General features: G+C 36.7%; 1 protein-coding gene across 1 annotated transcript; it reads right to left on the bottom strand.

Moving 5' to 3' along the window:
* Positions 1–6,064: 6,064 nt before the first annotated feature.
* On the bottom strand, positions 6,065–14,998 carry LOC139693268 (serine-rich adhesin for platelets-like). The gene is made up of 4 exons (XM_071591377.1): positions 14,664–14,998; positions 13,943–14,167; positions 11,776–11,976; positions 6,065–10,438 (listed from the first exon to the last, which is right to left on the bottom strand). Exons 1-4 carry the CDS (start codon positions 14,877–14,879, stop codon positions 6,281–6,283), a joined length of 4,800 nt encoding a protein of 1,599 aa, XP_071447478.1. The 5' UTR covers positions 14,880–14,998; the 3' UTR covers positions 6,065–6,280.
* Positions 14,999–15,974: the final 976 nt, after the last annotated feature.

Genomic DNA, 15,974 nt, shown 5'->3' with positions numbered 1-15,974 from the left:
AATATGACGCATTTTATGGGTAAAAACAACTGTTCTGATATGATTACGCCCACAAGGTTATATATTGCATTTCTAAGATCTATCAACTACACACGCAACCTTGCCTCCTACAAATTGTGGTCTATTTAATGATAAATACCTTATATTCCAAACGGCGTGGTCACTTGTGTAGGTATTCTTTCAATTTTCTCGTCCTCTTCGTTTTAACTTCCGTTATGCGGTCAGCTGCTCCAGATATCAGAGGCGAACATTGGACACAGTTCAGTGCGATGTGAACACAATTATTTTTATAACTTATCGGCCATCATATCCTTATCATCTATAAGTATCTGCCATCTTCTCTCGCATCCCAAATTTAATTTCTTTTGATTCATTCTTCTCTACAATATTTCCACTCTTGAAATTCACATACACTAGACGCGATAGTTCGTTTTAATTGAACAAATATTAATTAAAACATACACAATGTTCGATTGACTTCGTTGATACTCACAGGACAGCATATTGAAGAGTAAACAGAGTTGTAAACAAAACAATACCATGGCAACGACCCAGAACTTGAGTTAAACAACAAGTCAAACATTTGAGGTACGAGCTGCAATTCTTACCCAAGTAAAAATATGTCAAATTATCAGGTAAGTACTAAATTAACTTTAAATGAATGGGTTTTTCACTACATAATGGATCTACGGAGACGTAGGAAGCCTCATTAATGTATTAGTAACGTTTGGCTGGTGATTAATCAACCAAATTACTTTGGGAGAAAGGGAACGAACTTCTTACCTCAACATTAAGTTGTCTACCGAGTTATTTGGGCTGGTGTGTTCACGAAAATGATGAATTTGATTTTCTTTTCGTATATTTAGGCACCATTTTTTGTCCAGTAGCTAGAGGAGGCCGAACTGTATACCATCTCCGCGTGTCCTGAACGCGAATGTTTTCACAATTTGCGAATAAAAACATATAGTTTCCTTATAATTGTTGACATTAAAACCAAGGTAGAAGTGTTCTGAAGGACTTATATATAAATAAAGACATCTTACACACTTTAAAAGACCCTTAAATCATAATTAAAAGATATAATACGGGATATTTTGCTTAAATATTCGCAGTTGCCAGGGAGGTTGTTTGTTTGTAAACATCAACTCCCTTATATTAGCAAGCAGATATTTTATCGCGATAGATGATCATACTTTATATGACTTATTTTCACATTTTCTGCGCCGATTCCTTCTCTGTATCGAAAAAAATCACACCGAAATATGTTAAAAAGTCATTTTGATTTCATTTAAACAAGTTTTGTGGCCTTAAAGTGGGTTATTTTAAATTTTATTGTCGTTTTGTCTTACGAAATACGTTCGAAACGTTCTAATAAGCGTATTTACAAGTGAAATAGACCTTCAATTTGTCTCGTCACCGTGTTATTTTGCTGATAATTCAATCCTTTGGGTATCCATTCAGGAGAATACTAACATATCATTGAATTAAATGAATGTTAACTGCCAATCTCTTTACCTAAATGAGTTGTATATATTATTGTAGATAATACCTGCGTTAAGACTCGTTAGCCATTGTGAATAATGTATTTAGGTGGATTCATAGATGTTAAGTGCTTAATTTAAAGGCAGTTTCAGTTTTGACTTCCTGCGCATTAGTCCTGCTACGTATAATAATGTAGCTAAGAATAAGGAACGAACAGGCGATATTCTAATGTAAATGATTTGATATTTGAGATTAGTTTGTGCAAATATGGTGTTAGATTTGCGTATAGCTGCAAAACTGAATTATAATTTTTGCACTAAAACTTCTTTTATTGATAAAACTAATAAACTTCTATCGGAATACTAATTTTTGAGTTTATTTTCTGAGTAACTATACAATTCATTTAACATTATTTTATTGTAATACTCTTTTCAATAAATACGCGAAGTGAGACGCCATCAAAAACTTTATTTCTGTTTAAGAATTCAGTCTCCTATACACACATCAATGTTTTGCTGTCTATACCTTCTTCAAAGTACTCTCTCTGTCAATTCGTAGTTATGGCTATCTATGCCTTGTTATTATTATTTATTCCATCTTCTTATATTCATTTCCACTGTTAAATAATGAAGCACCCTTATGCTTAGGAAGTCGTCCTCTTATTTAAATGCAGTTCAGTTCTTATTAAGGTTCTTCTTATTATTAATCAGTAGTACTAGTTTTCGATATCGTCGTTTCCTCTTAGCTTTATTATTATTTATTTATTGTCTGTCTCTTCTCCAACAAACATATTATTATTATCATCTCGTGTGCCCCAAAGTGATATGATATATACAATGTCCCCCCAATCATCATCACATTTCATTGCATTTTATATCGGGAATAAATTGGAAAGAGTCGCAAAAAGGGGCAAAGATCTATTATGTGAATAGTAATTATAAGGAGGATTATGATGATCATAGGATCAAAGGTGATTTGAATTAATTGCCAGAAACAACAGCGAACATATCAATGTGCTCTGAATAATATGCTGGAAGGAATAGGAAGGTATTTATAAAGGCTTAGTGACATCATCCATCTTGGCGTCTTGTGTCGGCCATCTTTAATGAAGTGCTCAAATCCACCAGCAAAAATGATTGTTTTCACCTCAGAGTTACATCAACGTATAAACAGCCGTCAGTACATTTCTCATGATAACTTTTACCACTGTTCTTCACCGTATAAACTTCATATGTTGATTTGTTGCTCCATAATTTCGTCAAAATCCATTTTTCAGACGACAAAGAGTATTAAAAACAAGAAAGGACTACATATACTATAACATAACTGACAATATCACACTCACAGCTCGACAATCCGCCAAAGCACAAAGATGGCGACTCCTCATTGGGTCACTCCGGCAACTGTACTCTTCCTCTCTCGAAAAAAAATAGCAAATGATTACTGTGATAAACTAATTTAAAACACTCCCGCCATGGCGTTTTATAGTTTGCCGGTTGTTTCGCTTTTAGCACTTGGAATTCTGGGAATTGCAAATATGACGTATTTGGGATTTGTGCTATTTCGCAACGCATACATATTGACACGTTGCCGACATCTGTGGAGGTAAAACCAGCAACAGCGCGACGGAGTAGGAGACTTGGCAACGTCGCGAAGACAGCCATTTCATGCTTAAGAGGTATTATCTCGATTGTATATAGGGAAATTTGTTAAAAAATAAATTAAGACGATCATTTTCGTCGCAACACGAATAAAAATTTATTCAAAAATGGAAATAATTTGACACTTTCACAAGAGAAAAGGACAAGGAGGTAATTTTGAGAGAAGGAAGTTTAAATTTCAAAATATATATATATTTATAAGAAAAGGAAAAATATCTATTTTCGTCTTTAAAATATACACAGAGAACACTTTTCCTTATAAAAAAAACACATTAATAAGATACAAAAACTACGTCTTAAAACAGAATCTTTTAATCTACCATGTTTTTTAGGGGTTTCAACTTCGATCTACTGGATAAGCAGCATAAAAATAACTTGTTTTAATTAAAAATAAAATCTTATTGTGGCAGTGATGGCATTTATTAACAAAAGAAGTCTTTGAATACTTCAATGGTGGACAACACATTCCGGTTGTCATGTGTCCACCATGGAAACGTCAACAGTATAAACAAATGGAGGAAGAGTTACATGAACCATTGGTTTTTGGATATTATAATAATTTCATCAACAAAATACAGCAATAAAAATATACCAATGAACCAAACAATCATACCAGAGTCAATAAAAGCACCGAAATAAGGAAACAATGGCAGTTATCAATTTGCCTAACATAATGTTGCTTACAAACACTTGAAAATGTTTTTTTTACAACATGTAGAAAGATATTTCTAACAAATTACAAACATCCACTTCGTTTATTCAAGAGAAATGAACAGTTTTATCACCCAATTATGGAGTAAAGTATGATTTTTCTGTTGAACTGTGCGTCAGAAAATTGAAATTGTTTCAAAACTGGAGATTTTGAAGGTCATTCGATTTGAAATTTGAACATTTAGGGTGACAAGTCATGTCTGACATCCACTGCCATACATCATATCACCACATATACATAAATATACACATATATATGTTTTTATGCATTAATATATACATTAACACATATATAAATATATTTATATATATTCATCTATGTATGTATATGTATATATATATATATATATATAGGCACATATATACATACATATATATGTATATACAGGTGTATATATATATATAAATATATATATATATAAATGTATGCATACATATATATATATCTCATGTCGATACCATGAAAAAATGACAGTTTGACACAAAAAAGATGCCTACAGACATGTTTGGTCTGGCTTATTACTGATAGAGTAAACAAATAGGATACCACCGTTGGCATACCGCACCTGCCAGGATATACCAGCCGACATACTTACTGTATCATAATATTTAACTAAAAATCTCTGTTTTGGATTTAAACTAAGGAAATATTAATTTCTCTGACTGAATCATAACAATTACAACATTATCAAAGCTATCTGAACCAACTTGAAGACAAATGTCGTTTAAATAAATTATTATTGGTAAAAACTGGTTTTAATTGAGTTTTATAACTAATTGTATAAGTCATTTGTAATAATGGTTGACCTGCAGGAGAGATATATATCGAATTTTTAAGGATTTCTAGTTAGAATCATAGACTATTGGTCCATATGCATTAGGTTTTGTTGTTTAGTTGTCAAAGCCATTTGTTATATGTGATATAATAAAAAATATCTTCTGTTAATGTCTATCTATCATAAAGTACTTAAACGTTATTTAAGAGAAGTCGTTACATTAAAAAAACGAAAATTCCTCCATAGAAAACATTAACTTCTTTGGCATTTAAACCAAAATTGCTCGATAAGTCTTCCAACCAATTTCGGTAGACAGAGAGAGAGATCAGCATAACTCTGGCATGAGCTTATCTGGATTAATTCCCTTCTGGAACATGCCAGGAAGATTTTAGAATGGTTGCTTAATATTCCTGGCAGTTACGGTATACAGTTTGGTCATGGATATGGAATAAATATATACATGGTATATATATATATACATACATATGTATGTGTGTATATATATATATATATACATATGTATACATATACATACATATGAATATATATATGCATATATATATATATATATATATATATATATATATATATATATGCATATATATATATATATATGCATATATATATATATGCATATGTGTATATATATATATATATATATATATATATATATATATATATATATATATATATATATATATGCATATGTGTATATATATATGCATTTATATATATATATATGCATATATATATATATATATATATATATATATATACATATATATATATATATATATATATATATATATATATCAGGTTAAGGGACAAGAACTCCCTAATATCAAGGACAAACACAGGACAGGTATTCAAAGCTCGAACCAAGAGCAGATGACAAGGGATTTTTCTGTAATTAAACACTGACACCAAACACTTCAATCAACTCACAAAAAGTTCCAATTCTTCCCGAGATGGAATCCACATCGGTTGGTTCACCAAACTCATTTCCACGAAATGTTCCTCAACTCTTTACGCCTGCAAGTGTCTTATAACTTGGGCAAATGTACTTCTCGAAAGTGATATATATATATGCATATATATATATATGCATATATATATATATATGCATATATATATGTATATATATATATATATATATATATATATATATATATATATATATGCATATATATATATGCATATATATATATATATATATATATATATATATATGTATATATATATGTATATATATATGTATATATATATATATATATATATATATATATGTATATATATATGTGTATATATATGTGTATATATATGTGTATACACACACACACACACACACACACATATATATATATATATATATATATATATATATATATATATATATATATATATATATTTATATATATATCAGGTTAAGGGACAAGAACTCCCTAATATAAAGGACAAACACAGGACAGGTATTCAAAGCTCGAACCAAGAGCAGATGACAAGGGATTTTTCTGTAATTAAACACTGACACCAAACACTTCAATCAACTCACAAAAAGTTCCAATTCTTCCCGAGATGGAATCCACATCGGTTGGTTCACCAAACTCATTTCCACGAAATGTTCCTCAACTCTTTACGCCTGCAAGTGTCTTATAACTTGGGCAAATGTACTTCTCGAAAGTGATCCGCACAGGCCAAAATAGACGAGAACTTGGCAACGCAACAGAAACATTTGATCTGTTCCTTTAGTTCCCCAGGAGGTCTTTTTTGCAAGTTTCCTATCTTTACTGTTCTGTCCGTACTGATCTTATCCTCAGGGAGATTATGGCAGTCGAATAAATGCCTCCACGTCAAAGATAGACTACTGAACTTCAGCGGACATATCGGACAGTTGATAATGGCGATGTTCTGATCAACAAGATCACACTCCCACTGTTCAAACCCTGTAGAGCAAGCATTATTCGGCTGGACCGATTTGACATTAGTTGAGCTAATGGCTGTCGAATCAGAAGATTTAGATGTCAGACCACAGGACTTTGTTGCAGAATCCACTGAGTTTAATAATGCACCTTTGACTAGTTCCGTGGATGGTACAGTTGATGCGGTACTACCGGATGTGGCTTTCAAATCAATTGATTTCAGTGCCGCATCTTTGACCAGTTCCGTAGACGGTTTGGTAGCTCTAAATTGGCTGGAAAGTCCTGTAGTATCATTGGAGTTTGATAATAATGCATCTTTGCACTGTTCCGTGGTTGATTCGGTGGATGTTTTACTGCTTTTGGTTGCTGTATGATCACTCAAATTGAATCCCTTATCTTTGACCGGTTCCCTAGTTGGTTTGCTAGCGTTTGCACTGCTGGAAAATGCTGTATTATCATTTGAGTTCAATTTCTTCCCATTGACTTGTTCTCCTGATAATTTGCTACGCAAACTACTGCTGGCACATTCTGTGGTATCACTCAAATCCACATCTCTATCTTTGTCCTGTTCTGCAGACTTTCTAACCATATTTGCTTCATTCAAGATAACAATATCGGATAAATAAGATGACTTAGAGGTGCTGGGAATGGAATCGTTAAGGTTTAAGGACTTATTTGATTGTCCTCTCATACTTCCCGGCTTAGTACTCGTTAAATTGTCCACAGCTTTCACACTATCCGGTTTAACTGCACCGGAAACCATGGCATCAATAAGGTTTTCCTCTGTTAACTTCTCGGCAACGTCTGGAGAAGAAACAAGACCTTTCCGGACAGTATCCTTCTGTTTCTCAACCGCTAGACCACACAATTCTGTTTCATCAACCTTTTTTATTGTTTCCGACTTTTTAGAATCTACCGGATCTGCTCTGGTTGCCTTACTCACACTGATACCGGCTGGAGAATCTACCCTATCATTCCGTACACTTCTCGAAGCTTCCTCAGATGTCGACGGACTTGTGTTTGTGATTGTTGGTTTGCTATTGTTGTCTGAGATTGTTATCACATCCAGGACTTTTCCTATGGTCTGAGAGTGTTCCTTAGATGTTGAACTCTTTGGTAGTTCTTTCCCGACCGGCGTGTTCATGTAGACACTTCTTGGGGACACGTAAAAAGGCGGGACTGTCTGGACCTGCCTTTTGGGTTGTGTAGCATTCGAATCTTCCTCTTTTCCCCTTGAGGTTTTCCTTCTCTTAAGACCTTTGCTACTGTGGAAGACCTTACGATGTTCCTTATAGCTTGATCTACAATTAGATATCTCCGGGCAGTACTTACATTTAAACTGACCGTGTGGTGAGAGACTACGTTTTGGAGTGACCTCTTCATCGTCACTTAAGGTTATCAATTCCGGTGCTTTAACGTTGTCCTTACTCGGTGGCGCACTTTGTTCCGGAGCTTGTCTTTTCTCCTGTACTGGATCCGGTACGGCTTTATTCAAATTGGCAGCTTTGGCCTGTTCCAAAACCTTTGATAACTCCTTATTGTGAACTTTGCTCATGTGTGAGGTAAGTATTTCCGGATCCGTGAAGGTATCCTTACACCATCTACATTTGATCATGAAGTCTTTTGGTACAACACCCGGCTTGGCACCTTGCATGGAATGGAATTTAAACACTAACTGCTTCTCGGTGAAAGCTCCAGGTGATGACGTTTTGGCTTTGAAAATGGTAGCACTCGGATAGGTCTTATGTATTTTGTTTTCCTGGGGAAAGTTTACGGTGGGTCTAGGTTCCTGTTCGTTCCTGGATGAACCCACGCTACCAGTCTCGGTGGGAGGGCTGATTGGTTCACCGGAAACCATTATGGAGGACACATTTGGTTCGGTTTCGACCCCGTGGTTGGTCCTGCTAGTTGAAGCTGTCTTGTTTGATGAATCGGCCAAGCCTGCTCTAGGAGTAACTTCATTTCCTGTGACGATCCAACACAGGTTTTGCGCCGCCAAACGATTTTCCATTGCTATACCATTGACCGATGATGAAGCTATGATGGAATGACCAGATTCCTTACTGTTCGTCGAATTCGTACTCTTTTGCTGTACCTTTTCCAGTGGCATTTGATTTAACTTTGTAACATTACTACTCGTTTGTGGGTTCATCAAATTCTGGATGACTCTTGTCTGGTTTCCGGTTGCCTGCCATTGAATGTTACTCCCATCCCCAGCTGAATTAATGAACATATAAGTGACGGGCTTCGGTACACTAGCAACTTGTACCGCATTCTCAGGCTGTGCCATATTAATATTCGGCACTGGTTGCAGTAACATGATCTTTGGATCATTAGCTGGCGTACCGCTGTGTGTTGAAACTGTAGCTTCCCCTGGTTGTACTGCAGTAGAGAACTGTTGAATAGGAACATTCCTGGGCACTGGGTTAGTAGCTTTATGGTACAATATGTACTGGTTTCTGTTTGCCAAGTTTGTGATGGTTTGAACAGTACTCAGGGCTGGTATTGTACCGGGTACTAGTGAACTAGGAATGTTAACGATACCGGGAAGAGAAAAGGTCATCCCAATGTTCTTATTAGCAGCTGTTGTCCCACTGGATACAGACAACCTTGTAGTCTGTTGATTGGTACAGCTGGCACGGAGAACTGATTCCGAGTTTTCAGAATTGACAGCTCTGGTATCTTTCAAGACTGAAATTCTCTGCTTCCCATGGACAGAACCAGTGCCGCTCGAATTTGGTTCAACCGTCTTCTCGTTAACATCAGTTCCATATGGTCCCGGTATAACCACTGTGACATTACTGCCAGAAGTTTGAACATCGTTGACTCTGAGATCATTACCTCCATTAGGGATTGTCTTAATGACAGCTTCACTGTTTCTAAACTGAATCGGACGCAACACGGAACTAGCAGGAATGATTTGAAGACGAACAGGATTACCAGACATGGTACCAACTGCGGTAGACACACCTTCACCACTTCCTACGGCAACAGAACAGTCATACGGAGATGCTTTCGACTTAATCAAACCAGAAGTTGATGATTCGACAGCGTTCCCTTGTCTCAGTTCAGTTAAAACATCATTCTTCCTCGATACGTCTACTTCGGTCCCCTTCTTTGGCATCTGGATCCGTGCTTGATCCGGATTGGTACTAGCATTCATTTTCAATATGGTTGCCACATCTTGGTTTGTGGAATAACGGTATACTTTGATTTCGTAGTCCTTATTTGGCAAAGGTGTTGCTCCTGCTGTAGATGTGGGCACATTTTTAGGTTCTTTCATTGTTATTACAGTAGGTCCACTTTTTTGATTGCCGTGAAAAATGGATTGTCCATCTGCAGACATGGTATCGCTCGGCACAGGGCCCTGTTTTGGTTTGGTGCTTGGTTCTGGTTGGATTGCTTTGATTCTGGGAGCCGGTTTTATTACGGTAGTCCGTTGACTGTTGAGGTTGTTGGAAGTGATGGAATTACTTTCTTGTTGGAGTGCTTCATTAGTTTTTGGCACCGAGAACATTTCCAATTTGTGGGATAACGGTGAACAGTCACTGTGAACTGGAGTTTCAGATGCTCTGATGGTCGAACTGGAACTGTGATTTACCGCAGAATCAGTTTCTTCAGAAGTTGGACAGCTGACCACATTGCTTTCAACGCCAATCGTCAGCGATGTCATGGCCTGATTGTCTTTGGCAAGGACATTCTCGGCAATGACCTCATCCGGTTTCTTCCCAGAAATGCGTTTGCCAAGTTTATCCTTGGCCTTTTTCTTCGTCAACCTTACGGTACCACTGGAATCGGAATCCGAGGAGTAGTCATCGGCTGAATACCACAAACTGGGCATCCACTCATCGTTATCGCTACCAGAACCATCCACATTTTCCGGGAGAGACTGAGGAAGAGAATATATTAGTATCAAAAACAAACAGGAACATTTTCTTGTGAAATTGTGCCCACACAGTGAAAATTGGAGCTGTGTTTGACATACTTGGTAATTGTTTGACAATACTTTCAGTAAGTGTTAGTGTGGGTCATTATAGAAAGAGACACAATTCAAGTTTGACCATAGTTTGAGTGAGTGACACTTCTCGTTTGCATAGAAACAGACAGAGTTCTAGTATGACAATAGTTTGAGGATAGCAGAGATTACTTGAATGATCAATAAAGAATAATATACAGCGGCGGGGACGAGAGCCAACGAGGGGTTGCCATAGTATTAAATGAAGAGGTAGGAAGAAGCATAGTCAACATAGAGCAGGTAATGGATAGATTATTACTAACAGAGATAAAAGCAGAACCGACGAACTTAGTTATTATTCAGGTATACATGCCACCGAGCAACCATAAGGAAGAAGAGGTCGATAGGATGTACGATCAGTTGGAGGACATAATTGCCTGTGTTCCTGCAGGGAAACATTTGATAGTGATGGGGGATTGGAAATCGACGGTAGGCGAAGGAAGAGATGGTGATGAGGTCGGGAACTACGGTTTAGGCATGAGGAATGACCGTGGAGAGAAAGCAGTTGAGTTTTGCAGGAAACAGGCTTAGTTATCACCAACACTTGGTTTAGACACCACAAAAGACGCAGGTATGCATGGAAAATACCAGGTGACTCAGGGAGGTATCAGCTAGATTATATCCTGGTTTGACACAGGTTTAGGAACAGTGTGATAAATTCCCACAGCTTCCCGGGAGCGGATGCGGACTCAGACCACAATTTAGTTATGAAATGTAGCGTACGTTTCAAAAAGATAAGACAGGGGCGGCAAATTAGAAAATGGAATGTAGAAGCATTAAATGGGTTGAAAAGGAAGGAATACAAACAGGCCGTAGACAAAATTATGGAGGATGGCAAAGGGCTTAGTACTATCGAAGAAAAATGGGAAAGTATTAAGAAAGGGTTGTCTAAAGCTGCAAAATTCAGAAATATTGGAACCGTTAATGCTTAAAAGACTAGGAAACCATGGATCACGGATGAGATGATCACAAAGATGGATGAGAGGAGAAAATGGAAGAATGTCAATACAGAATTAGGCAAAATGATGTACAAAGAGTTGAACAAATTGAGGTGGGCAACAAATAAAGCAAAGGAAGCATGGTGGAAGACTCAGTCTGAGGATATGTGTATACATATATGTATATACCGTCAATTTAAAAGGAAATCAATGTATTTTTGAAAGGTTTTAACAACCATTAATTCATTTTAAAATGTGAATACATGATCTTACCTCTTTCGATGGACATTTCTTTGACTTCTGGTTTTTCTTTTGCATCTCAAACGGTGGATTTTCACCTTCAGAAACTCTGAAAACTTCTAATACCTCAAAATCTTTGCCCGCCTCATTAGAAATCTCTCTCTTCTCTGTTTCAATGTCCGCTCTCAACTGTTCAGCTGTCGACGTGGACGGGATTGGAGACATTTCTCGTTTCTGTATGGAAGAACACTTTTAAACACAAGAACTCTTAACTAAACCTAAGTCCCAAAATATCTATTTAGCGGACTTAAAGACTAATCCATCTCTTTTTCTCAAAACATATTGAAATTAATAAAAATAATTCAGTTTATATGAAGATAAATAAATGTTTTGAAACTTCACAATACTTTTTTAAATAAAAAACAAGAAAGCATTAAAAAAACTGGCTCAGAAACATGGGCAAAGAGGGAATAATAAACTTTAGCTCAAATACTTGGGCCACTAGAAAATTTGTATAAATATAAAACAGGTGATGATGAAACAAATAAGATATCTCAGATACTTGTATAGTGGGATAATAATATTGAAGAATCGGAAACTTGGTCACCTAGAACATCATCTCTAAGACTGAAAAAACTGACGGCTTAGAAACTTAGGCAATGACACAACAACCAAGTGAGCATAAAACTTGCACAATTAGATAATTATCAAAATCTATGATTACATCATTGAAAACATAAATTGGATGGCTCAGATACTTGGACAATGAGTTTCTAAACAAGATAACACAGTAAATAATACATGAGAATTATAAGGCTTTAAAGTTACAAAGGCAATGTTATTATTAATGGTATGACTCTGAAACTAGGCTAAGCTTAGCCACTCTGGGCTAATATCAAACCATAATTCAGATTCTTGGGATTAGCAAAGATGACACAGAAACTATGAGAATGAGAAAATTATCAAACCATAAATAAACCTCGTAAATTGAAAAAATGAGATGCATTACTCAATTACAATGGCTCAAATACTTGTAAAATCATAAAATAACAAAGACAGTTCAGAAAATTGGGTAAACAGAAATTAACAAATTTATAAGATATCTGGACAATTCTAAAATAACAGAGTTCAATCTGAAACTTGGGCGATGAGAAACAAATTAGATGCCTCAGAAACTTGGGCTAAGAGAAAATAACAATGATGGCTTGGAAACATGGGCAGTGAGGACACAAGGGTGGCTCAGAAACATAGGCAATGAGAAAATAACAAGGATGGCTTGGAAACTTCTGCTAAGAGAATATATCAAAGATGTCTCAGAAACATGGGCAGTGAGAAAAATTGATTCCTCAGAAACCTAGCCAGTGGGGCTATGACAAGGATGGCTCAGAAACTTGGGCTTTATGAAAAATAACAAGGAAGGCTCAGTAACTTGGCCAGTGAGACTATGACAAGGATGGCTTGAAAACTTGGGCAGTGAACAAATAAAAAGGATGGTTCAGAAACAGGGGCAGTAAGAAAATATAAAGGATGGCTTGGAATCTTCTGCTAAGAGAATATATCAAAGATGGCCCAGAAACATGGGCAGTGAGAAATCATTGATGCCTCAGATACCTAGCCAGTGAGACTATGATAAGGATGGCTCAGAAACTCAGCCAGTGAGACTATGACAAGAATGGCTCAGAAACTTGAGCAATGAAAAAATAAAAGGGATGGCTCAGACACTTGGGCAGTAGAACAATAAAAGGGATGACTTGGAAACTTGGGCAGTAAGAAAACAAAAAGAATGGCTCAGAAACTTAGGTTAAGAGAATATCTTAAGGATGGCTCAGAAACTTTGGTAAAGAGAAAAAATCAAGGATGGCTCAGAAACTTGGGCAGTGAGAAAATAAAAGGGACAGCTCAGAAACATTGCAGGTGAGATTATGAAAAGGATAGGTCAGAAACTTTGGCAGCAAGAAAATAACAAGGATGGCTCAGAATCTTGGGCAGTGAGAAAATAAAAAAGGATGGCTCAGAATCTTAGGCAGTGAGAAAATAAAAAAAAAGATAATTCAGAAACTTGGGAAACATGGAAATTGGGGGAAATAGGCTCAGAAACTTAACTCGCATGGAAATTAAGGTAAATGGATACAGTATACTGATAAAACATTTGTAAGTGACATTGGTATGTGTATATATTAAAATTTTCTTCCATAATTACCTTGGAATTAGGGTCCTCCTGGTTTTTTCTACATTGCTCTACTTCCTGAACTTGTTCTGCTGGTGTACTGGTCACACTGTTGATGGCCTCACTTGGCTTGATGGCCTGGATGGTTGATGGCTTGAAAGGCCTGTCCACCCTCCGTAAACAAATTCTTGGGCCCTTATTGCTGAGACATTCTTCAAGCATTCTGCTTTCCCAAGTAATGCCATCATTTTTCTTATCCTAAAAAAATATTAACTGCTTCTGTTGAGTGATTAAACAACTGAGATAAATATAGGAAAATTGAAAAGATAAGGAGGATGCCTTTTCATTGATTTTCATACAGTTTAGAATACATCTCATGTCCAAAGTACACAGTCCGTCAGTTTGGACGTCTAATTTTGTGATCCCTAGGAACTGTTCCATCATTATAATATGCTTACTTTTTATGCTAGGTTTCTTTCAATACCTTTTTGGAGTGTTCTTAGAGCATTACCATCATTATCTTAAGTTTTAAATGAAGAAAGTGCAATGTGAAACATACAGTCCGTCAAATAAGCCGTAAAAATGTATTACCCTTAGAGTATAATATAATGGTTTTATACACAGCAATTTGGGCATCGTTGACCTTAAAAGGTAACTAACGCCTTGTATTGATGTCTAAAAATGATTATTAGCGATAAAACATTGGAAATTTTCAAGAAAAGTGCAAGAAACATAACTGGGACCTAAAACTGACCTTTGCGGTACTCCCTGAACTTGGTTCCACTTTGTTTTCCGAGTCCAGGATTGTGTTTATGGTCCCATGAGGTTTATATGAGACAGCTGGTTCCTCGTTGAAGGTCTTCCTTGAGTTTGCAGGGTTTTCGTATCCAAATGATGATTGTTTGAGGTCAAAACTGACCTTGCGTTGACCCTGACCAGACGGATGCATTTCTGATTGCTTCGGGATCATTTCGATGAAACCGTCTTGCTCTATGCAACTCACGGTATCAGTATCGGCAAATGGATCCAAATCTGCTTTTTCAAAGGAAGAACTATGAGACCAATCATCTTCTATATCCTCTGCTGGCACATATGGTATGAAATTTGACTCTCTGCCTATCCCTGTGGTCTTCGCAGTGTTTTCCTCACTCAGTACCTTCAAAAGATACAATATGCGCAATGAATATGGATGTCAGAAACATAAAAGTCATGTTTAAGCAATGTGAAAATGCAAGCTGACTCTATTAAAGAAGTCTTCACAAGCTGATGATCACTTAAACTGATTTAAACAGGACAATAGCATAAGAGACTGTTTTAGCCGTTACTCTGTGAAATTTTACCATCGTATAGAAAGAAAAAAAACACAGCAATTCCACATTTACACTTTATTCAGATGACCATGGTTTCACCACTCCGTGGCATCTTCAGGTGAAGATCTTCTTCCTTTCTATATGAGGACAATAGCAGTTGAAATAGTTTAGGATTTCAGACAGTCTGCCTGAAACCGCTTGAAAATGAATGGCAGCATTAAGGAACTGAAGTGCCTTTCATAGTTGCTGAGGACCGAAACATATCAATTGGCTCAAGCCATTTGATTTTCAATGAATGACTTGGGCATGAGACGGTTTGCCGTTAAATTTGTATGAAAATTGCTTAATTTTGATCGAAAACCACAGAACATTAACATTGTTTATGAGGTGTTGGACTCTACTAGTAGTATTTATGGGATGCAACCGACAGCTAAGGTCATTTGTGCCATCGGGGAAGGACAGGAAGGATTGAAGGGTGGACAGAGAAACCCAGCATTGGCATTAGCCTACTCTGTTTACAAAAGACGCCAAGGGGTCATCAGTTTAACGTCCCATCCGACAGACGGCGTACTCACTCAAAGTGCCCTCCACAGCAAAACACCTCAAGTAGGGATCGATATATCTCTGCAATATATTCAACACCGCCGGGATTTGAACCCGGGCCCTCTCGGGAGGAAGCCAGTACGTTAGCCATAGCAGCAATCCTGATCCCCAGTTAGAATCAGTCCGTGACAACTCAAATTTGCCCCAGAGTC

This window comes from Hetaerina americana, unplaced genomic scaffold (assembly GCF_022747635.1).
Source record: "Hetaerina americana unplaced genomic scaffold, ioHetAmer1.1.p SCAF_45, whole genome shotgun sequence".
Taxonomy (NCBI): domain Eukaryota; kingdom Metazoa; phylum Arthropoda; class Insecta; order Odonata; family Calopterygidae; genus Hetaerina; species Hetaerina americana.
The sequence above is the reverse complement of the archived record's forward strand: the minus strand, read 5'-3'. Positions and strand labels throughout refer to the sequence as shown.